The sequence below is a fragment of the Amblyomma mixtum genome, chromosome 7 (assembly GCF_055824585.1).
Source record: "Amblyomma mixtum isolate Tamu chromosome 7, ASM5582458v1, whole genome shotgun sequence".
NCBI classification, from domain to species: Eukaryota; Metazoa; Arthropoda; class Arachnida; order Ixodida; family Ixodidae; genus Amblyomma; species Amblyomma mixtum.
Window position 1 is genome coordinate 38,424,392 of NC_143018.1, and position 25,119 is coordinate 38,449,510.

Consider the following 25,119-nt stretch of genomic DNA (forward strand, 5'->3'; position numbering starts at 1 on the left):
TATTCTTTACGACAGTTTATTGCATGACAGCAGCTCTTAAATAAACTGCAAGAAGGTGGTGGCTTCACTGCACACACCTGCATGCAGGACGGAGAGAAGCATATACAGCAGGTGCACATCACAAGTACTGACCGGAAAGAAGTCATCCTAAGCAGCTATGCTCCTGCTTCATATTAAAGGCGCGTTCACACTTGCCCAAAAATCCGGAGAGCGAAGCGGATTCGCTCGCTGCAAAAACTAGGACCTGTTCTCATCTGTTGACCCACGGGGCGAGGTGGAACCGCCACGCCACTGCTGTTTCTCGCTTTTCCACACTATGTCGCTGCTGGCGGCATACACAGATATAGTGAGAAAAGAGCATAAATTTACGCTGTCTACGTACCATAAGCATATGCATGCTTACGTACGTTAAACGCAGGCACATTCCCACGTTTAGTTCAGCGTATGCTAGCACAGACGCAAAAATAAACTCAGCCTATAGTGACACCATCTGGTTGTCAGGACGGGAACCATTACTGTCAATAAACCGACTCTCCTCTTAAGCCTAGAAGCGGCAGAATCGTCACTCTGAATAAAAAAAAAGCAAATTTATCACTTATACGTTTCCTTAGAGGCGAGGTGAGACGAAGCGAAAGACCGGTGCCCCATTTATGGGCAGTGAACGCGCTGAAAGAGGCAGCAACAACGAGAAAGCAGTCCGAAGCAATGGGTCCGGCTTCAAAGGGTGTCGCCATGTTTCTCGGCGCACGGTGGAAATCGGTCCGGACCGATCGGCCTCGCCGCTCCGCTTTCCGCCTCGCTGGGCGTCAAAAGCAGCCTAATCTGCTTTGCTCGCCGGATTTTTGGGCAAATGTGAACGCACCTTAAGAGTAGCTATAGTGACTCCGGCAGGAAATTTAACCAACTTTTCTGCGGGTGTATAATTAAACATGCCAATATCTGAACAAAAACTACCTTGCAAGGGTAGCTCACATACCTGAACTGATAAGTAAGATATCAAAATTTCGCGAGTGTTTTTTGGTCATTTTGCTTGCAAAGGCTTGTATTCCATGCAAAGAAGCTGTTTTAGCTGACCAACAAAAATATTCGAGCAACCCAAGGGACAGTAGGGAAGCTTTATTGTTTTTCCAACTGGTGCAAGAAATGAACGATTTGTTATCGCTTGCTGGGAATCACTGAAAGGCTGGGTGATAGCAGTAGTCGCATCAGAGCCCGAGAGTAAGGAAAGATGATGCTAGCGTAGTGCTGCACTTTTTAGGGCGAGTGACTTGTTGCAGTCACTACACAGTGGGGTTGTTGGTGTGAACGCAGAGCTCAAAGCGGAGCCTCAGTGATAGAAACTCCTAAACGGGAAAGTTGAATACTCTGTGCATGCAACCATACCCTGTTCAGCACCCTTTGTTAAGTTTATTACCTTAGTGAGAATGCCACACTGTCATATTCATCGAATGCTGCTGCCTGATAATTTTGGCAAGATTATTGTGCATCCTGTCATCTTTTGTGTTAGTGCTTCTCCTGCTGGTTCTTACTAAGAGTAATTGTGCACCAACAGACCCTACTGCAAGCCTTTGTAAAATTTAAAAAAAGAAAAGACTGACAGGGGAATGAGGTTGGGCACAAAGATTTCTTCTTCGCTCACATTTGATACTTCAGTCATTACTGTATTATAACCAAGCGTGGTGAAATCTATACAGGGGCGAAGACAGACACATTGTGGAGTGCTATTCACTTAAACTGAGAAGAACACCGTAAGCACAAGGCAAAACCTTAAATAAAAGCAGACATTTTGCATTTTACGCATGACACTTTCTCCGTCTTCCGAAGACGGAGAAAGACGGACATTGGATTTAGTACACATTGTTTGATGCCATTAGGAAAAAAACGCGCAACAAATGCAACCAGCTTGGTGCCTTTTTTGAATTTTTTGTTTTGTCTTACATCTGAGCACTGCGTCAGTGCTTTAGGCTCGCATATGTAGAAAAATGGGGAAGATTCGTGCTTATTGGAGCAAGTGATAAGCATCATCTCGCAAGTGCTCACCGAAGCAGAGCACAAGCACGTGAACATTCCTATTGGCGTACAAATTCTGAGGGGGCCACTGTTTTGGTTCAAACCAACTCTTCTTGGATTACCTGCATAGCGTCCTCCAAAGTTAACAAAGCATGAGGCGTGGTACAAAAAAGGAATCTCGGTTGTGTCAGAACATAGTACGTTCAGTTTAAAACGTTGCAGAAGGATGCATATGAATTGGATACACACTGCTTGGCCACGAAAAATACACACAAAAAAGACAAATCTTGGCCATCAGCGCTCATTCTTGGATTGTAAAAAGACAACAAAAATGGGGAATTCTTTTAGAGGAACAAAAGTCCAGAGCACCAACACATGTAGTTAGCAGGCGGTTAACCTTGTTTTAATCTTACCGTTGCAAAACTGCTGCCAATTTTAATTTTGCGTTACTGACACTAGCTGATTCACATATGCACAGAAACATGTAGCCCTCAACTGCACACTAATAACGGGAGTCGCTGGTACTTGCTGAACTTGGCATTGTTGAAATTATCACATGACAAATGAGGGAAATGTGCGAACCCTGCAAGGAAAGCTTAATGTTTATTACGGGCGGTGAAAAATTGCAGGTGTTCCAAAAAACGTTCACACTAAAGTAAAATAGTTCACTGAGGTACATGGTGCATAGAACAGGATTTCATAACACTTCGACACAAAACTTATGCTTGCTTCAAGTGCCTTGATTAATGTCATAATGTGCAGGAAGAAAGTTTGTGAAGACTGGAATTGCACAAATGTTAGCTGGCGCTTTCGGTTAAATTAGCTGTTGTCGCTATTGCCTGGAGATCAGCGCATTTAGGTCTTTGCCAACAGCAATGACTGAAGAAAATGTGTTTTTACCTGTTTTTCTTTTAAATCTGGGCCCCTTTTCTTACTGTGTGGTTTGTAATGAGGTGTGCGAAAGCAGTTGTTGGTTTCTTTGCCATTTACAAGTGGCGTAGTTTCGAGCCGCACAACCGGAAAATAAGGGCCACAAATTAGTTTAAAGTTAGGAAGGACTTTGCCAAATGCTTTTGTAGCAATAGTGCTAGTGGACAGTATAAGGTTTATTTGAGGCTAAATTCGCTGTAAACTTATCTGGAAATGAACTGCTGGCTTTTTTCTTTTTTGTAACTAAAGAAGCCGCTTTGTTTTTGTATAATTTTTTTCTGCTGAGATGATTAGTGAGAGATGTGGAAACTCCTGCAAACATGAGAAAGTTTCAGTTAGAGAAAGGAGTCAGCGAGAGGAGGTTATTAAAAACACAACCATAAGGGAGCGTAGCCTTTGAAGTACACATTTAACTATCACTGGCACTTCTCCAAGGTATATCTGCTGGTTGCCTGCCTGGCTGGCTAGCAGAAACAGTTCACCGGGTACCAAAAAATTTGTGATTGCTCAAAAAAACAAAAAGCAGCGTGTCACTCAAGCTTATGTTAATGGGTGAGCCACTTTTGGAATCGAGCTAGGCACAAAAGAAAATGCTTAAAATATTTGCCAAAAACTGGACAATGCTGGTTAGTTTTGATGAAGTGGACAAAAGTACCTGGTATAACAAATGGTTAGCTTTACACTGTAAAAGTAAGGAGAGCTCCAATGTCTAAGCAGTGAGGTTTAAGGGAGTGTACAAATGATTGCAAAGACGATCTGGAACAGGTACTGATAAATAACTCACTATGTTAAGGCACGGAAAACAGGACTGTAGGAAATTCACATCAAATAGTTTCACTCCTATGTGCGTAACGGGAAAAATACTTTGCTTGTCAGCCATGAAACGTGGCTGCAAGGGAATCAAAAAAGAAAAATTTCTCAAAACTGCAGAGAGGCCGCTGTGCCCCAAAAAGAGATTTCTTATGACGCCTTTTGCCCAGCAACATCTGCAGTTAACAAGAATAAACAGTCACAACAACAATAACAACAGCAACAACAACCCCTCTCAACAATAGAGGGCCCCTTGCCCAATCGTGGTTTCGAGTGTCGGCTGTCCCGAGGGGCACGGAATAATCACCCTGCTGACGTGTGGTGCCTTCGTGAAACCGGGCTCTGTGGAATCGCATGCATGTCATACAATAGCCAAACCGTTCCTCGAGGACAATGCTTCGAAGCCGCTGCGGAACACCTCTTTACACACACTCACACAGGAACACACACACACTCAAAAAAAAAAAAAAAAACAAACGAGCAGCCAATAACATGGCTGCCACTGGCTTGCAATATTTCCAGTCTCTGATCTTTTTTTCAGTGCAGTTGTTGTTTGCATCCGACAAAAATCAAAGGAGACAAACAAGGCCACTCATGTAGTCGATGCCGATTGCTTGCATTTGGAGGTGAGTGCGGTCACCACTTGCGCTGTTGATGACAGCAGCAGTGCATCCCTTCTGCGTTGATGTCGCGGGCCACCGTTGATGTCAGCCTTGCGACGCACAGCCGAGGATCAAGCCACGGCCAGAAGGTTGAGGAAGCAACAAAAACGTCAAAATCAGACACGCCCTAGCACGGTCGTCAGGGTAACACACGGGACGTTCGGTTCGAAGTCGTTGCGTGCAGCAGCCGCGACTCGCCATGCTTCAACGTGAAGAACTCGCGGGGCGATATGCCGTGTCGGTCGAGACTTTCGCGGAGCTTCACTGGAGGGTCGAGGTAGTACTGGAAAAGCACAAAAGGGAGGAAGAAGAAATGAACTGGAGGTTTTTTTTCTCTAGTCTCTGTATCCCCGAAAAAGAAAAACTCCCGAACTTCTGGTTCTCCTCTGGAATGAAGAAGCAATGTAGACAGCTATAACGTACCCCCCTACCCCACAAGAGCGTCGACACCAAGGTACGCATAAGCCAGGCCCATTTGAATCACGTGACCACACTGGACACTATTCTCTGAATCGCCTATTCTACCAGCACATCTTGACAACACCCTCAATGGTTTGGACGTTGAGGTGAATCGCATTGGTCTAAAATTAAAGGCCAACTTAGGCTCATTTCCAAAGGCCATTTTACCGCCTTCGATTTTACTGGAATGTTCACGGTATCTTCTCCGAAGTTTTCTGGTTCTTTGTGCTAAATTAAGCAGCATGGCCATGTTTTGTTGGTATGGAAACAAATTTTAAAATTTCCCATTTCGTGGCCTCAAACGGGGAGATTTCTACGGGCAGCCCCGCATCTGTGACATCACTAGACGCACGGCCATTGATATTTGCTTTTCATTTGCAGGACATGCAACTGAAATTAGGTGTCTATGGTCTGTTAACGAATGCTTCGAACATTTGGAAGAATGTGGTTGTAAGGATGTACGTGTAAAGACCACCACAAACAAAAAGTTGTTACACTATAATTTATACAACACCGAATCTCACATATTTTGTTTTACTGTGGCAGTACAGCATGCACTGAAATTAAGTGTGACGAATTAAACCTTACTTTGATCACAGTATCTGATAATGTGCCATTGGAGTGTCTGTTACGTGCTTTGTTTGGTTTGGTTTGGTTTATTGGGGTTTAATGTCCAAAAGCGACTCGGGCTATGAGGGACGCCGTAGTGAAGGGCTCCGGAAATTTCGACCACCTGGGGTTCTTTAACATGCACTGACATCGCACAGTACACGTGCCTCTACAATTTTGCTTTCATTGAAATTCGGCCCCGGCCGCGGCGGTCGACTTTCGATGGAGGCAAAATTCTAGAGGCCCGTGTACTGTGCGATGTCAGTGCACGTTAAAGGACCCCAGGTGGTCGAAATTTCTGGAGCCCTTCACTACAGCGTCCCTCATAGCCCGAGTCACTTTGGGACATTAAACCCCAATAAACTAATATCGAGCTGGCATGGCGGAGTGGTTAGCATGCTTTGTTTGCAGACCTGATGCTCATGGCACTGTCTGGCAACATGAAAAACTGTCCTACCTCATTGGCAAGCGTAAAGGTTCCCCAGTGCACTGCCAGCGTGGCACGGCTGCGCACATCCTTGTGGATAAGTACTGCTTCCTCGGGGTTCACGTGCTGGTACTTCATGAACCACCTGCAACATGCGGGGCACAGCGCACGTGACGTCACAAGCTGCTGCTGCGCTGACTGCACTGTGGTGCTTTCGAGTATGTTTTTGCAGGCTAGTTGGTGCCTAAGCATTCTGGGTTTCTTGCGCAAAAGACACGACACAAAAGAAACGAGGTAGACAGGACAAGCACTTACTAACAACTCAGGTGTTTATTGACGGAACATTTGCTTAAATACAGGAGCTGCTCTTATCAAACATGAAGAGGGAAAGAAGAGACTTCGCATACATATATATCAGATCAGCACAGATCCCATCATCGCACGAGTGAATGCATGTTTTGAGCTCTAATAAAAAGAGCGTTGTGTACTCGATACCGCTTGCCTGTGGTAAGCAGTACATTGGCCAAACTGGCAGGTGCCTTAATGAAAGGCTGAGGGAGCACGCAAGAGATGTCAAGAACAAGTCAGGTAGCAAAATGATTGACCATATTCGGAATTGCCGCAACTGCACTCCCGCGCTCGAAAAAACGTCAGTACTGCGCCGGTGCAAGACACAACTTGGAAGAGAGATAATTGAGGCTAATGAGATAGGAAAATCGGGTAACTCGGGTGTCAGCAATCCTTCAATTTTGCTCTCAAAAAAAGAAATCAGTTATCTTGCGCAGAATTAGAGCTCAAAACATGCATTCACTCGTGCGATGATGGGATCTGTGCTGATCTGATATATATGTATGCGAAGTCTCTTCTTTCCCTCTTCATGTTTGATAAGAGCAGCTGCTGTATTTAAGCAAATGTTCCGTCAATAAACACCTGAGTTGTTAGTAAGCGCTTGTCCTGTCTGCCTCGTTTCTTTTGTGTCGTGTCTTTTGCGCAAGAAACCCAGAATGCTGCTTTCTTTAGAGCGTACTAACAAATCCCTTTTTGCCATTTTAAAAAACCTTAGTATAATTTTCTCTGCTTTGCAAGTGCAACCACTGCACAACATTCCAAGTGTTTTGAACATGTATGTATGTCAGAGACCAAAATCTTATGTATGCCAGACACCAGACGAAATCGGCGCTATGCATGTGAAGAAGGCATAGGGTAGACTATACCAGGGTGATACGTGGCTGTTAGGCTGCAAAGGCATGGAGTGGGTATACAGTCAAGTCCACTTATAACAATATTCAAGTGCCATGGAAATACCATTGTTATAACCAATAATTGTTATAACAGGGTTGTGCCGAAAAAAAAAGAAAGGATGACAAACTTCAGAGCATTTATTGACAGTAAATACCCAGAGGGGTTTGATTGTTCTAATGCCTGTAAAAGCTCGTTAATTCGAACTTCAGGGAACCGGAATAATGTTCACCGTTCACCGATGACCAAAGCACCGCCATCACTGCGCCACCGGGAGCTTTGCACACCTCCACGTCACAGGAATCAAGCCAGCTTTTTGGAAGCTATTCTTATGGGAAAATTCAAAAAGCATGCAGAACCAAGGGTGCGGTGACAGCTGACCAGAAAAACCGCGCTGGCTGCATGCACGCGCGCTGCACTGACTGATTAGGGGTACGCATGGCGTGCATAGCCAATGCAGCAATGCAGCAGCTCTCCTGACGCGATGACGCCTGCCTGTTTTGCTTTCGTGGCGTTGCTGCGCCAGCTTGATCCATTGGTCGGCCCCACACATGCACGCTTTTGTGTTGTAAGCATGGTTTTGCTGGTGTGGTTGTAGCATTTCTTTTCTTTTTCTGTAATGGTTGGCACTCAATTACCAGATTTAATTGTTATAACCAATAATGTGCCTTGACAGCATTGCTATAAGCAGTTTATTTTACCATAGAACACATGGCAAAGCTGATGGTGCCATGACCGACCATTGTTATATCCGATATATTGTTAAAACCAGTATTGTTATAAGTGGACTTGACTGTATAGCAGTTTACAATAAACTGTTTTGTTTCATGCTGCACATTGGTGACCCTGAACCTTGAGATGGTAACGACTCTTGCGATTTATTGCGGAACCCTTAACTATAGAAATCGTTAATGAAACCTCAGTCTGTTGTTTATTGCAGTAGACCAGCAAAACTGAGTTTTTTTGAGGTGAATACATGGAATCCTAGCAAGCATGGGTGTTCTCTGTGCTTTATCATGTCGTACTGCATGCTCCTTGTGCTGCAGTGAGTTAAGGATCGTGCGGCCATCGGAAGTGCTGAAAGACAGTGCGGTCTGAGGGAACATGTGGAACCTTCGTGTTAGGAATGTGCCTTAAATAATGAATATTGTCAACATATTTTGTTTTAAGAGAAAACTAACAACTGCAATCAGGGACTGTGTTCTGTTGTGCAAGAGGAGAGGGCAAGTTTCAGCGTAGCTGGCATAGCTTCTGCTCCGCTGCCAGAACAAGTTGTTACGGAGTATAATTAAAGCAGTTCGCACAAAAACTAAGGTCACTAAAAGAGCTTCTCTGAATGAAGGCAGTAGTTGAAGTGAACAAAAAACAATGGTGATAATGATGCCATTCTCGGCATGCACATCTCACCTGGGCTCATACGCTCCGATGGGAATGGCAGCTACATCAAAGGGCCCGTACGCTTGCCCAATCTGCTTGAAAACATCACAGTAGCCTGTGTCGCCCGCAAAGTAAAACCGGTACTCGGGGCTGATGACACACCAGCCTCCCCACAGCACCTGCAGCAGCAAAAGAAGAATCGCACCAAGATAGTCGGTCAGGGAGAGGGCTGAGTCGGTCTGGTTGGTTCATGTTGAATGGTACGGCAAAGCAGCTCTGACGGACGGGACGGAAGAAGATGTGTCAGCGCATGTGTCTGTCTCATCTTCTTCCGTCCCGTCCGTCAGCGCTGTTTTGCCATACCATTTAATAGTCGGTCAGTCGACCTGAAGAATTCTTACATCGGGTGCGGTTGTGCACAGCCAGTTATGCATTCGGAAATCATGTTCTAGGCAAGCATAGCACGAGCAGAACACACCACAGCACTACATACAGCGGGCAAGGGCAGCGAAATGAGGGGCTCGTTAAATCACGTATGAAGGAAGCCAAAAAGCCAAGGAAAGCATGCCAGCATTTTTTCTTTGCTTGTTGTGTTTGTGAATGGGAAATTAGCAATGTATTCGTGTATTCATTTTAAGGCGGAAGCCTTTAATGTCTCATCGTTGTAAGCAGCAGTTGTCGACAGAAAACGTCACGCTTTTCGATTGGTGGAAACGGTCGTGACGTCACAGTGCGCGAATTTCAAACGGGGCCAATTGTACTTTGGCTAGTAACCATGCAACCAATTGAAGGGATCGTATAGTGATGCTCCAATTAAGTGGGACTGAGCTTAGTTAATTGCTAAATTACCCAATTAGCATAATTAGCTTTACCAGTCAGGCCATATAAATAAATAAAACCGATTAAGAAATTGGTCGAGCTCAGGAATCGAACCCCGGTCTTCGGCGTGAGAGACGAGCATGCTATCCACTTCGCCATGCCAGCTCGATGGTTTGGAATGAACAAAGGCGCGTCTAGTGAATATGGTGTCTTCACTCACTCTCATCCTTCTCCCTTCCCTTCCGGCGAGGTTTAGGTGTCCACCGACAAATGAGAGACAGATACATTTCCTTTCCTCAAAAACCAATTTACTGACGAGCGAGGCGTAGAACCGAATGGGCGATGGCGTTCTATGGTCTCCTTGGCAGCGTTGCAAGACGCTGTCGTGTTCCACTCTTAGGGGCATCAGTGACCACACTTTAGGTCAAAAAAGTGCCCCCCTGAATTTTGTGAGACAGTTACTGCGTAATTTCCTTTCCTCAAATACAATTTTCATTTTCTTCATTACGGCTCCTCTTTATCTATCTTCTTTCACTCCCACTTCCTCTTTTCCTCTACGGTGCGGTTCAGGTGTCCACCGAGATGACAGAGAATTACTGCGCCATTTCCTTTCCTCAAAAAGCGTTGCGTTCAAAGGGCAAGGCATCGCGCTGAACGAGTGGTGTTCCGTGGACTCCCTGGCAGCGCTACAACGCGCTGTCGCGTTCCACTCCTAAAGGCGAAGCTTAAGCGTCATTAATTAGCAGTTGATTAGTATTCAGGCATTAATCAGTAATTAACCATTAATTAGTGGTTTGTCATCACTTAGTAATTAGTAGTCAATTATATGTGACGCCACCGGTGCCACAGAAACAGCGAAGGTGGTGTGGAAAACGCTTCCGCCTCTACCCACTTTAGACAGTCAAAGTGCCCCCTGAATTTTTTTTACCTGAAAGATAATGGATAAGAAAGTAGAAGAAAAGATAACTACATTCTGCCGGTGGGATGTGAACCCACGACCTCCGCTTGTCGCGTGGGGTGTTTTGCTGTTTGCTTTCCTTGAATTCAGTGGGTTTTGAGAGAGAGCGAGAGACATTTTAATTATTACAGGAGAGGTTTGGCTTTCTTCAATACTGCATACTGACAAGGATAACCGTTCAATCTTCCTGTTGATGTCAGGTCATGCAGTGGACAGTGTTAACAGGTGACCAACGCTCTATTAGGGTTACACAATGGATTCAAAAGAAATGTTACGAGGTGTGGCAGAGAGTAGACATGGAGGTGAGATGGAGGAAATGTCCTGGAATAGGGTGGCCCTGGGTGGGTGGTGAAAGACAGGGCTATTTGGAGATTATTGAGAGCAGCTTTATCCTGCTTTGAATGTAATTTAGCTGATGACGAGGTTCCGGAAAAGAGGAGAGAGAAAAAACTGGAAGCTAAATTTTTTTCCTGAAACTGTTGAAAGTTGTTCACTTCCTATGCAATAGGCATGTTTCCAGAACTGCCATGTCACTGTATTAGAGGAAATCAATGTTGGTAATGCATCAGTCATTCTTGCAGTGGCAGTATAATACATTAAAGCCTTCCAAGTGAGAACTTTTTTTCTTTTTTTACTAACTCAGTGCTGTGAAAAACATGCAAATTATGACCTTCATTACACTGCTACTATGGTTAGTTGGCTTAGTGCCTTTGGTTCTGTGCAATGTTTTGTGGTTACGAATAAAACCGAAAAGATGGAACAACGACAACCCACTAAGCTTCACACATTGTCCTAGTGGGCTGTTGTTCTTGTTCCATCTCTTTTGTTCTCTACGTAACTAGAAAGCAGCTTGCAAAAACTATGATCAGCTTTTGATGATATGTAGTATCACAACACTTTTATTTAGCTGCATCACCCTCTGTTACTGCCATGGCTACAAATGCTGGGAACAAGCACAGTACGGGGTAGATATTAGCAGTCTGCCAAAGACGTAAAATGGCAAAAGGCATCATCTACCATGTGTAGTTTTGTTTCCGTTTCTTTCCCTATTTTTTTTTCCCTCTAGCAAAATGTGGATGGACAATAATAATGATGTGGAACATATAGTTGGTTTGCTTTAGAAAAAGATGCTACATCCAGACACTTGAAAAATTTCGTGGTACCATGCTTCCTTCTGATTGATCACCGGAACGAATCTTCGCAAAAGGAATAGTCGTAAAAAAGAACACACATTTGTTAATGTAAATGTGCATTCTTCAGAATCCAGGAAAGTGTTGCAAGAGATGCTGACCTTGTTATCATCGCTGATGGTGCGCTTGCACCAGTGCTGTGCGGGCACGAAGACGAAGGAGAGGTCGTTGTCCTCGGTGGCCAGGTGTCCCTCGTGCCACCAGTCAAGTTCCACGACATTCTCGCAGCCGAGCTGCTGCATCCAGGGCATCAGGCCCAGCGGCACAAACCACCGCAGAGTCTCCTCAAACCTGCACAGAGATAACCATCACTTGGCCACGCGGGGCGCAGTCCTGAAAGCACCTAAAACAAGGCCTAGATAACATCCACATCGCACAGCAGTGATGCGGCAGTTTTTGATTTCGACCCAGCTGGAAATTTTGCCAGTGGGACCACTTAAAGTGGGTTATTGGACAGGGACCACTTGGCAGAGTAGGACCACTTGACAAACGGGACCATCAAAAAAAATTTGAAATTTTAATTACAACCATGAAATTCGATATTTCAAATGGTTCTAGCTGGGTTTTGAAATTGGTTCCAATTGTACCTTCGCATATTATTAAGGTGCAAAAGGAAAACTGATTTGTGAGGACTGCAGGGCGGCGTTGAGCCTGGTGCCAACGTTTTCACAGGAGAACTGAAGCTGAGAATCGCATATACTGTCATGGAAATCAAGACACATGCATGAGCATACATCACATCGAAGAAAGACAGACATTAATAACACTGGCTTGTGTGTACGCATCTGCAGAACAATTTTTGCTCCTATATATATACCCTCCTTGTGAGACTCTCATACTGGGGCCAGTGGTGCTTGCCTATTGAGCGCAGTTATTTCATATAATTTCGACCACAGTGATTGAGCAAATGATGAATACAATTTAGCAGGTTAAGCTGTTGACAGCTCCATTTTAAGAATCTATTATAGTTCTGCCTTGTTCAGTTAATATGCAGATGTTCACGCGGATCATGGTTCCACTTGATGCCCAGCTGTGCCCACTTGCAGTCTAGTGGTCCTAATTTGAAAACCACTTGCTTTTGAATAGCACCACTTCAAACAAGTGGGACCACTCGTAAAAACCACTTGCTTAAATGGCACCACTTGAAAGCAAGTGGGACCATTTGTAAAAACCACTTGCTTTCAAATGGTCCCGCTTGAAAGCAAGTGGGACCACTTGTAAAAACCACTTGCTTTCAAGTGGGACCGCTTGAAAGCAAATCGGACCATTTGTAAAACCACTTGCTTTGAAGTCGCACCACTTGAAAACAAGTGGGTCCATTTGGAATCCCACTTCATATTTTCACCTGGGGAGATACCACGACAATGATGCCATTTGCCCCCTCAGAAAATCCTCCAGACAGTTGTCGGTGCAACACGACATATGTGCTTTCTCACTACCTCCCTTTCAGTTGAAGCATGCTGACCTGGCATTGAGCTGATGCACCGTGTTGAGGTCGAGATGGTCGTAGTGGTTGTGGGAGATGACAACTGCGTCAATGCGAGGCAGGTCAGCCACGGTGCAAGGCGCCTCGCGGAAGCGTTTGGGCCCCAGCAGCTGGCTGGGGGAGGCACGTTCACTCAGCATCGGGTCCGTCAGCACATTGACACCCTTCATCTGCAGCAGCGCTGTCGAGTGGCCCAGCCACGTGATGCGGACGCCCTCTGCTGGTGGGTCCTGGAAACGGGGCTTCATTATGGGTAGCACCAGGTCCAGTTCCTGTGAATAAGGTGGGTGTGGGTCCAAGTCTCACAGTGAAAAGGCAGCCAACATAAACTGCAACGCCCACTAGCAAGTTAGACAAGTTGGCATGCTCAGGGCAAGCTGGTTGATAGGAAATAATTCTTTGATTCTTATTGAGCTTGGCAGACATGCCGATTGGTAAGACTACTACTAGCATACTCCTCAGCTCATACATGGGCCAGTTTATAGCTGCGCTGAAATGGTTGTGTATTATTAATGCCATCGATAAGGTCTCCTCAGTTAATGCCATGCGCTCCTTAGACAGTATATACTGTTGTTTTCATCGTTTCGTACTCGCATTGATTACAGAAGTAACAGCTGCAACTGTCTAACCTTTTCTTGTATTTCTGGCACACCTCTGCTGAAAAAAAAGAAGCACACTGAATTGTATGCCTTTGTATGTAAAGCTTGTTAATAGCAGTCAGTAATGCATGTTCATCCATAATGTTGCATGCAATGGTTTCAAATGCGTCAGCTGGAATGTATAGGAGAATGTTCATAGGTGTCACAGGGATTTATCGCACATTGTCACTTATTATAAGGTTGTCATGGCGCTGTGTAACCTTACTAAAACCATTAGAACGTCTAGTAATGCTGAGTGCTCAGTGCCGATGTGAACGGGTGCAATATGGCCTTCATTTAAAACTACTGCCATCTAGTGCTCTGCAGTCACACTGAATTGTCGCAGGAAGCGCGGACGAGGCGGCTACCTGCTTTGGAGGCACGTTGCTGTTGTCTCTTGATAGGCCAAACTTAAAGATGTTGGTGACAGTTGGTGGTCGCCACGTTGGCCATGGGTTTTGGAAGCGGCCATTCACACAGACGGAGCGCTGCAGGTCAGCCCGGCCTTCAGGATGCAGCAACGTGTTGCGCTTTATTGTCTGCACGCCTGACAGATCGCCGCTGTTTCGTCCACCAGGCACCTGCAGAGGATTGCACACCCTGTCTGCAGATCAAGACATATTTTTCTCCATCGCAACATGCAGGATAAAGCCTTATCCGGCCATAGCACTTAGGTGGTTGCTAATTGTAGTAATTCATTTGTCCACTAGGGGGCTTCCCTAAACACACTAAGCATCGGGGGTTACTGCATCCATGTTTAAGGAGCGGACATTATAATGAGCATGACTAAAGTCAAGGTTAATGATTGGATTGATGTACTGGTTCATGTGATGTATGCAAATATAATGGAATCTGCTGCTATCTGCTGTGCACCAGTGATGCCAGCAAGCTAGTTAAATTTTGATGTAGTGTAGCCAGGATGGTCAGATATGAGCCCATTTGTTCTCAGGATTTGGTTGCTTCCACTCCAATCAGCATGACTTGGCATGCATGATGCTGAAGTAGAAATGGGGAGCACCCTTGTTTATGGCATTTTACAGTTTAAATGACAGGCTAGTAAAGCAGCCTGTGCTTGTAACATTCGTAACATTTTCTCTCGGGAAAAAAAGTACTTGCTACATGCACCCACAGCAGGTGGTTGATGCTCAGAGTTGAACAGGAGAAGCTGGGTACGGTTATCTCTGTTTATTTTCTACTCTGAGGGCCGCTGGAAAGTTTTTTTTTTAGACAGGGTGTGATATTGGAACTGTAAGGAGGTGAACAGGACAGACACGGGGAAGTTCCTTTAGAAAGCCCTCATGTTGGTGAAGTGCACACAAGGTCAAGATTTTCTAATTAAAAGTTTGCCGCTGTGAGTCAGTGCTTGTTTCTGACTTTCTCTCCTTATCCTAGGCATTGTGATACATTAGCCACTTATCAGAGGACAGTTAAACAGAACCCACCCAATGGGCACTAAAACTCCCTCGAACGTCCTAGGGATGTTTGGGACGTCCTGTGGACGTCCATTGGCGTTTCAGTGCCCATTGGGCATCCCAGTGGACACTAAAACTCCCACGGATGTCCTGTGGATGGGCCGCAGTACGTCCGTAGGATTTACAGTGCTCATGGGGATGTGCAGTTTATGCCCACATTCCTTCTGTTCTTCAAGCTTAGATAACAAGCATGTGCCCCTGCATCAGTGATGTTCTATGCAGCCATAACACAGACAGAAGCTGCTTTGGGCAGTGCACTCACTGGGGTCCTAACCCTGGGCGTTCCTGGGTCATTGGGATCAGCACGGCTCTCAAACGTGAACTGGTCAGACCCAGAGGAGCAGATGAGGGACGAGCGGCGGATGACGAGTGGCCTCTGCTGCTGCTGCTGTAGGTCACCGCTGCCCAGCGACAGGTCCGAGTGGTAGTCGGACGTGTCCGAAGGGCTCGTGGTACCTGACTTTGGTTGCGGTGATGGCGGCTCGGACCGCCGTGGCTGTGCCTGGGACCGTCCATTGCGGGACCGCGAGCTCATTTCACGCATGCTGCCACGTGGGGACAGGGCGGTCAGCTGCAAAGGCAGGGACAGCAATAATGTGGTAACTAGGAACTAAAGCAGTCGCGTGCTTGTCAAACAGTGACAGCCCCCTAAGCACACGTACGTGCCTGTCCAAAAGCAAGAGGATTGTTTAGAGGGAGGCTGGGCAACTAAGAGAGCTGTTACAGTCTTCCCTGAAGCCACTTGGAATTTGATGACATCTGTTTCCCTAGGCAGGTAACCAGTGTGAACACAGCTCGCCGTTTTGGCTGGTTATTAGCCTATTCTCTGGTAGTAACTTTTGTTTTCTGTTGATTTTCACCAACCCTGACTGCGTATAAATGAAAGTGGCTTGGTCATCCATTCAGTTAAATGAAAAGGCCTCCAGTGGAAGTTATTGTCTAAATTTGAACCCTTTTTCGCATTTTTTTGTATTCAGCCTCTGCAGTAATCCACAAATTTTATAACCAGGTGTATCACGTGCCCACTTAAAGTTAGGCTCAGTGGTCTTGGATCAACAAGATGTCTGGGGAATGACATGTCACTGAACTCATCACATAAAATTAAGACGTAGCATCAGTGGGTCTGCCAAACTTCCCCTGAAATGTCACAGAAGTAGATTAATTTTGTGTTTTCTAAGTAGGGTAGCTTATTAGTGTTCCAGCAAGCAGGAGAGAGAAAGGTTGGGGGTAGGAGCACATCATACTAAAGCTCTTGGTACCATGAGGCGCTGACGTAGGGTGTCAAACTTGGGACTGTGCCACATTCGCTGAAAAAGGTTGATTCAGAATGTGGAGCATTTTAAACACTTATCTCCTTGGACTTGCATTATCCAGTAGTGCTCAAGATGGCCTGTCTTGCAAAGCTTCATGTCATAATAAAATGAACTAAAATAAATTAATTGTGAACGAAGTGGGTAATTAAGGAACCAATTAAAAACACAAAGCAATTTTAAATGATGAGGCATCACTGGTTTCACATAACTCCAGTGTGGGCTACCGCAATGATCTTGAATTTTTGCTAACATGTTCAGCATGGCATCTGCAAAGTTATGTGTCATGCTGTAATGATATGTAATAGAATGTGGCATGCAAGTGTGTATTAAATGGTGTGCCTAAGGCTAAACAACCACATTTTATGGGTAAAACAGTCAACAAAACTTAGCAACAGAAATCACTAAGTGCCCTTTATTCCTATAAGAAATAAAAAGCTTATGCAGGCTTGTGAAATTGCTGAGCCTAGGGACAGTGGTTCAAATGGTGGTCGGCATGTTGTGTCTGCAGTCCGTTAGGGCCTCTCAGAGCAGCAGGAGGCAATTAACAAAGCAGGTTGACGATTATAGCTGCAAAAAACTCTCTAATCAGTAATCACCCATTACTTGTGAAAAGGAATGAAAAGTTGGCGCAGGCATATCAAAATACTTAGATGGGAGCTACCAGTTGAACTGTATAATTTTGAGGGTACTTTTACCGCCACTTGGTTAGAGCTGCTAATGAGTAACAGAAGCTAACTGCTACCAACAGAGAGTAGTAGGCTGACTGAATGAGTTAGCCAATCATAAATAGTTATCATTTGGGAGTACAGAAGGCAAGTGAGCTAATCAGTGCCACGTTGATAACAGAAGGCAATGGTGCAACGACTATGAATAAACTGCAGTGCGTCATTATGTCTAAGCAGTCAAGAGGGAATTATGTTGCGCAGTCTGTAAGATTTCAATATGCTGCACTAGAATAACCGCATCAAGAAAACGAAAAGCTTCACTGTTCTGCAGAACAAGACAATGGAATAACAGTCAGCAGAGTGTGTTATGTCTTAGTGCCAGATTGTGACAGTCCATATTGAAAATAGTACAGAACTGTAGAGTAACTGTATGTCTATAAACAATGCAATATACGTGCTTGCATTTGCTTTGAAATGCAGCTGAACACACCTGTTCATTGTAGCTGTGCGGCTCTTCGGCACAACCCATAGTCACGCAGCATAAAAGCTGGGAAAGTGCCTTGCACACAAAATAGGGAAGTACGCAGTACATATTGCACGACATAGTGTCAAGTTTCTGTTTGACGATGCTTTTTATCTTTGGAAAAGAAAGGTCCCTTCATAGTTTGTGACCTAGCATTGTGCCAAGATTAGTTGCCCATGCTGATGTGATAACAGAGCATTCCAGCTTATCGGGCATTGCTGTCGCTAAAGATAACGTGTTCCATTTCCTCACAGCAATCTTGCAATGGGTATCTGCATTGGAGTTTTGTAACAACAACACTTGTTTTCAGGATGACAGTCATCCATGATTCATCTCAAAGAAATAATCGATTATGGCTGGCAGCTGCTATGCTGAATAATTAAAGCAGAAGAGAAATTATTTTATGTTAATGCACTCCTTTCAGTCCTGACATACTGTTTGTTATGTCCATTGTCATGTACATCATGCATCTTTCGAATGATATGTAAGACATTAGTAAACATGAGTAACCAAGTGAAATTTGCCTACACTTGGTACCTAACATAACTGAATTTATTCTTTCATGCAGCCGCCGCGATGGCTCAGTGGTTATGGTACTTGGCTGCTGACGCGAAAGACGCAGATTTGATCCTGACTGCGGTGGTCGCATTTCAGTGGAAGCGAAATACTAGAGTGCCGTGTACTGTGCGATGTCAGCGCACGTTAAAGAACCCCAGGTGGTCGACATTTCCGGAGCTCTTCACTACGGCGTCCCTCATAGCCTGAGTCGCTTTGGGACATCAAACCTCCATAACAAAGCAAAACAAAAAAATTCTTTCATGCAGTTTAGGTTTCTGTTTCAACAGTCAAAAGATGGCTGTGACGTTACAAGTGAGCTCCAGATCATGTGAGGCATGCAAAAACCGCAATATAATAAATAGTTCTTTGTTCACTTGCTGCCATTCCGGCTTCTGATGCAGTTCAGCATAAGAGTTTGAATTAAAACTACAAAGCAGCGGCCATGCTTTAGTTTTTGTATGCCTCATATGATCCCTTATTCACTTGTGATGTCGTAGCTGTCGTCTGGCAATGGAAACTGAAATTAGATGATTAGAAACAGAAATAATTACAAATTATTTATTGAGTGCTGATGAATTCCACATGGTGATCCATGTTTACTAATGTTGTACGCATCATTCCTGAGCAAAAATACACTGAAAAATTTGTTGTCTCCAATTCTTAAAAAAAAAAAACTGTTTAGGCTTTCTCGAAAGAATTGTGCCTCATTTATATCTTTATTTAATATCTTCGCTGTCCTGCCTCCAAAGTATGTACTGAATAAAACTCCACTGTTGTGACATCTGGGACCCCACAATTTTTTTGGGGTGATACTTCAAAGTTTTCCTAGGTATTTATTTATTTGCTATTTTTTATTTAAATATTTGACAGATTTTATTTTTCCTGTTTTTCTTACTGTGTACTGTTGTGTACCTTTTTGATGCACATAAAACTTAAAATGAAGTTGGTAGCTTTATAAAGATGTTTTAATCATGCTCATGAAATGGGGTCAGCCATTCAACTACTTCTGTTGGGACATGATTGGTTTTGGTGACTCAAACGAAATGCTTGACTGACTGCGAAGCCACCGAGCACAGCCACTCTGTGCTTTGCAAAGATAGCATCCTAGAACTGAAATCTGATATGAGCAGAAAACATTTCAAGATAAGATAGAGGGGGGCACTGCCCCTTCAGGAGAAATGCTTGCGGGGCATCCACCTCCCTTGCCTTCCCTTTTCGGAGCCCCTGTGCAACACTGAATAGGTGCGGCATATGTGAATAACTTTGCTGCGAAAAATTGCAACTTGGCTACTTTTTTTTTGGTGTGGTGCCACTACTAGGCGCATTTTTAGATTTCAGGCATACGTATGCCTATTTTGTGGCAGGCGGCAATCTGCCAGGTGTGTACACCTGGCTTTGCATGGGTGAAGGCGTTCAAGGTAAATGCCTTTAGGTCAAAGGCCTTTGTGGTAAAGGCCTTAGGGCAAAGGCATCTAGGGCAAAGGCCTTGATAGTAATTGTCTTCTGGGTAAAGGTCTTTAGGCCAGAGACTTCTATGGTAAAGGTCTTTAGGTCAAATGCCTTTAGCACGTAAGGACCTTAAGTGCCCGCCATAACTAGTGCTACTGCACAATACTGCATGCTAGCCATGACCGCACTCTTTTCTAGCACCCTTCTTCCATCTTTACTCCCCTATTCCTTCCTCTACGCAGAGTAGCAATGTCACGCCGGCTGAAATCTGTTTTTCATTAAAGAGCTCTCTCTCTTAGCCATGCAAAACCGTCTGCTCTCATCACATTTTTTCGCAGCATCTCTTCCCATTAGCATGGCTTCATGGTGCGAAATGTATGGCCACTGCAAATAAATAAAACCTGTGTATATGAGCTGGCTGTTAGATGAAGTTCATTGCGTTTTGCCTTTTGTTGAAGCGAGGATATGACAGCCTCATTTCCACTGAAATGTGTCCTGCATGTCACAACTAAATGAGAATAAGTGTCTTGTCACTGATGCGGTTGTGCTACAGTGAAGGCCACTGAACGAGAAGTCAGCATTGGTCACACACTACATTTCTGAGAATTAAGAGGTGGTAAGTTTCTGAAGATACATAATGTGCCCTGTCACTGGCTATGCCAAATTGTAAAGAAACAGGCAAGTCTGCTGGCACCAAAAATGAAATTCCACGTAACCAAAGCAAACTGTGATGTTATTGGTGCCAGAAGGCAGTTTGCTGGGTCTAAAAAGTAGATGCATAACAGAGGTATTATTGGAAGCTCTGAAAATTCTCCACAGCCATGAAATTTTGTGTCTGCAGCGGGCAGGCATAAAAACTTCATATCTTCTTGCATTTGTCCACGAAAACAACTTGTCTTTGTGAAACACTGTGTTGTCCAGCTTCGCTTCGGTTTCCGCATTAGCTAGCCAGAGCAAAACACGTTCAGCATAGTTCAGCAGGTTGTAGCTGCGCGTGACAATAGTGGCTCTGCTGAGCTGTTGACGCGGAAAGACCACTGCCACATAACGATGAAGAAAGAAGTAGCACATGGTAGCTGGAAGCGCACCCCGCTGATTGGAAAACAACTAGTCCACCCACAGAACTTCAAACTGAACAATGCTGACGTCAAGCCGCGGTCAGCAGCACTTAGCCTCTCCGCGACTCACACTGAGCCAGCCCTCGCCAGCCCGCACTGAAGAGGCGGCTAAAGCTGCTTTGTAAGTTTCTAAAACGGTCAGCTGTTGAAACTGGTTTTCATGCCAGTGACTCTGCGGCAAAAACAACTGACTGCTTACCATGCATGCCTTTGACAAATAAATGGGCAAAATGTGCAGAGCTAAATGGGGATGAGTAACTGTACGTATGTTTGTGAATGTTTTCAATACAGCTCGCACGAGATGGGTCATTTACATGCATAACTATGTGGCGTAAGACTGCGTAATAATATCCATCCCAGTCAAAAAAAGACTAAGAGGTCTAGCTGTTGAAAACACAGTTAAAACCTATCCCGTTGGTTCTCGTCTGTTACCATTGGTTCTAATTGTAATAAGTAAAGGAGTTATTACTCGCAGGAAACTACCAAAGCGCAACCGTAGGGCTACAAATGAAAGCTTCGAGCTGTGCAGCTTCCGCAGAAGCTTCGCAGTTAAAGAAAAATTCTTCCTGGTCAGGGGTTCTAACCCAGGTCCACTGCTTCACTGGAGGAGTTGCTCTACCAACTGAGCTAACCGGGACGGCTCATATGGTAGGGAGAGATTGAAATGAATAACTCGAAGTGGGAACGCTGTTGGTCCAATGTATAGGGGAATCCCAAAGGTGGAGTAGGTTTGTAATAAGTGAGTAATTACAAACCTTATTACAAATCTACTCCACCTTCGGGGATTCTCCTAAACATTGGACCAGCATGCTTCTGTGTTTTCAACCGTTCCAGTTGGTGCTTGTTGACTGGACTCAGATGTACCGACAGCACCCATATTTATAGCGTAAATACACCCGCACACTGATTTTTTAAACTACACAGTGTTGATAACAGTTAAGGCCCACGGCTCACATGAGGTCACATAAAACGTATCAAATTGTCAGTTTATTCACACCTAACTTTTACTTTATTTTGTTTGAAAATTTCGATGCTAATATTGTAGGGCAACACAATACAAATTCATCACTTAATTAACCGACGCTGTCGCAGCAGCCGCAATCCCCCAAGTAGCACCGAAACATTGCGATAATGTTACATTTTTGTTATGCTCAAATGTTATTTCAATGTACTTAATGTCCTTTTTTTTCTAATGCTTTTGTAATGTTACATTTAAATGTTGGAATATCCTTCCGCAAACATTCATGATACATGTAAACAACATAAATGGAACTTTCTCGAAAATGGTGAAGCAGCCCTGCACAAGCATGTAGGCCTGCCAGTGGTGACGGCACACAACTTGCAACACTTTGCAAGAACCAACAAAGAGAGGGACACTTTCTCCACTACACTACAGCACAACATGCAACTCGTATTCACTCGCCTCCAAACGGATGTCATGCCGTCGAGCTTATATACTCGCTACTGCGGGATGTCCCATGAGTGACAGTGGGGAATGGGTAATAACTAAAGTTTTGTGGCAAAATAATGGGGCTCTTCATGTAATCTATGTCGAGTACTATCCAAGAGATGTGGTTACAAGGTACTGTTAGTTGAAAAACGTCTTTACTCTAAGAACAGTGAGAAAATGTCTGGAAATCTGTGCTCGAAATATATTTGCAATGCTGTTTTATAGTTTCGACTCTAATATTATATTAAAATTTAGAAGATTATATTAAGACAATGTTTGTTTAGAATGTGAAAGTAACGTTTCCTATGTAACGTTATATGTTAATTTTTAATGTAAAGTTACAATGCAACATGTAACATTACTCCAACTTACATAACATTTTTATAACACTATTCTAATGTTCGGTGCTACCTGGGAAAGCTAAACTCACATGTGCACCACACGTGCATTAACCATGCATATGCGACTGACCTGTGAAACTGATACGTTCATGCAGGCATGCACAAATCGTCTCGGCAGACATGGCTACAGTGGGCTATAAGTATACACGAATGTCCAATCGCCGCATATATATACCGTTGCCACAACACCGTCACTGAGCGCTCTTACCTGTCGCCACGGTGCCTGTCGCACAGCGACGACAACGAAACGACGCTGAGATACACTTATCGTTAACGCCGACAAAATATGACTCATCGCGCGTGAACCGTTTTGCCAATAATGCTTGTTTCGGGGACTGCGAAAAATGTCGATAAGGCTCACAGCGTCGCATACAGATCAGCTGGATCGGCAGGGTAAAAAACAGTCACGACCGCGTCTTTAAAGGCGCTGCCGCAAGCTGCGCAGCCAGCGGACGGACTGAGGAGCGGCAATCGAAGCCGTGTCGACGCAGACGACACATCACATCCCGCTTACCTCATCCGGATCACGGCGCAATAAAACAAGCACCCTTCTCTCCCCTTCTCGATTCCAACGAAGGACGATCGCAGGTCCCTCTCCGGCTGGTGCTAGCGACGACGAGGAAATTGGGGGGTTGCGTAAAAACAGCTAGCCGCTCGTCGTCGCCGCCCTGCCCACAGCGTGCGCTGTTTACCCAAGCTTCAGCCTACAACGGACCTGGGGTCTCGACTCGTGTCGCTGGCTCGCCTGCTCTCGGCGGCCCTTCCCCGCGTCCCACTCGCACCCCGTTTTGCTCGCGTTTTTTTGGTTTCGAAACTGACGGCCTGCGGCTCGGCGCGAGCGCCCGCTTTGTATAACGTGGGCGTGCGGCAGCGAGCTTCGAACGCGCTGCTTCTAGCCTGAAATTCGAATTGCCCTGCCGCTGCGCAGGCTTCTAAGCCGCAAGAACGAACACGACAGTCCGCTTTACATGCGCGGACGCGCGAGCGTAGGGCGCATTGAGGTGAAGCACACCGAACAGGGGGAGCCGCGCGTCGCAACAAACTCGCTCAGAGCGCCGTCGCAGCAGCAACGGTGCACGACGATGCGCTGTTCAGCAGCACGTTCGGCGGCGGACGCTTTGGGCGGCTTTCACCTGAGACGGCAAGGCAGATTTCAGGCGCGTCGCTTGGGCGGCGTGGGCACGCAGTTTCGGTTACGATATCCGATCGAGGAGCAGCAGTGACGCCGCGGCCCGCACGAACCTCAGAGAAGACGGCGACATTCTTGGGAGCAGCGGGGACAGCGGCAGCACAGGAGGTAGCGGCGGCGGCAGGGCCCAACGCAGCCCGGCAGATGCGCACCGCTTTTAGCATCGACGGCTATGTTTAGGGCAGGGGGGACTCGCGGTCCGTACCCAGCGCAGCGCACGGAGAACCGGGATCTGAAAAAAGCGCGGTCTGGTGGCGCCATCTTAACGAAATGCTTAGAAGCTTTGGCGTTCGCGCGCCTTTTATGATTTTGTTCCAGTCTCCGTGCCTTGGCTGTGTACACTTTCTCCAGACGAACGGGCGTAACACAACCACTATCAAGAGCTTAGTACATATGTCACCCAGGTCATAGGTATCTTTAGGCGGATCTCCCTCAGAAACAAAGGCCTGCCAGAGCACTGTCTCCTGAGATTAGTACAAGCATAAGATTGCATACGCGACTCTATTTCTGAAGCTTAGTGAGCAAGAGGAGGAGAAAATAGACAAGTTAATACGAAATGCATACAAAAGAGCTCTCTACATCCCACCGAACTCCTCAACGGAGAAGCTCCTTAGGATGGGAGTCCACAATACCTGAGCGGAGATCACCAGGGCAGTAAGAGAAGCGCAAATTTGGAGGCTTAGCTCCTCAATAGCAGGCAGGCAGATCCTCAATGACCTAGGGGAGAGCGAGAGGAAGCCCCCGTATACTGCAGAGCTAATCCCCTTAGACATACGGAAGCATCTCAAAATGGACAGTATACCTAAGAACATGCACCCGGAGCATGATAAAGAAAGGAGAAGACACAGAGCTCGAACAATAATGAACAATCTTGCCCGGGACCCGCCGGGTAACATAGCCTTCTGCGACGCAGCGTGTGGGTCCGATGGCGCCTCCGTCATTGATGGGAATGGGGAGAAAGAAAGCGACTGCTGCATCGATTAATACTAGGAGTGCGTTAGTAGCAGAGGAGGCTGCTATTGCCCTTGCGTGCGTCAGTACCAAAGCCAAGATAATCTTGTCTGACAGTGAGGCAGCTGTTCACAACTTTTATAAGGGGGTGCTCTCCAGTCAAGCCACTAAATTGCTAAGAAGATACCCCTCAAGCAGAGAGGTCTCCCTCATATGGGTTCCTGCTCATGAGGGCATTCCGGGGAATGAGGCTGCTCACAGCCTCGCTCGAGAATTATACGTCCGAGCTGCTCTGGAAGTGCCCCGAAGTGGGAATAAGGATCATCTCATAACGTATAAAGAAATAACTGAAACACCAAGACTAGATAGGAGAACACTCTCACTTCCGGATAGATCACTCACTCCAAAGGAGTGCA

General features: G+C 45.4%; 1 protein-coding gene across 3 annotated transcripts; it reads right to left on the minus strand.

Moving 5' to 3' along the window:
- LOC149335709 (N-acyl-phosphatidylethanolamine-hydrolyzing phospholipase D-like) lies at positions 1 to 23,964 on the minus strand. 3 transcript variants are annotated; one of them, XM_089552307.1, is made up of 8 exons: positions 23,806 to 23,964; positions 15,349 to 15,657; positions 13,983 to 14,195; positions 12,956 to 13,248; positions 11,592 to 11,781; positions 8,554 to 8,702; positions 5,938 to 6,052; positions 1 to 4,695 (listed from the first exon to the last, which is right to left on the minus strand). In XM_089552307.1, the coding sequence occupies exons 1-8, from the start codon at positions 23,914 to 23,916 to the stop codon at positions 4,552 to 4,554; spliced, it is 1,524 nt and encodes a 507-aa protein (XP_089408433.1). In that variant the 5' UTR covers positions 23,917 to 23,964; the 3' UTR covers positions 1 to 4,551. The 3 variants fall into 3 exon arrangements, with proteins under 3 accessions (XP_089408433.1, XP_089408436.1, XP_089408434.1); XM_089552310.1 differs by lacking the exon at positions 23,806 to 23,964 and adding an exon at positions 23,078 to 23,653; XM_089552308.1 differs by lacking the exon at positions 23,806 to 23,964 and adding an exon at positions 22,772 to 23,047.
- Between the last annotated feature and the right edge of the window lie 1,155 nt (positions 23,965 to 25,119).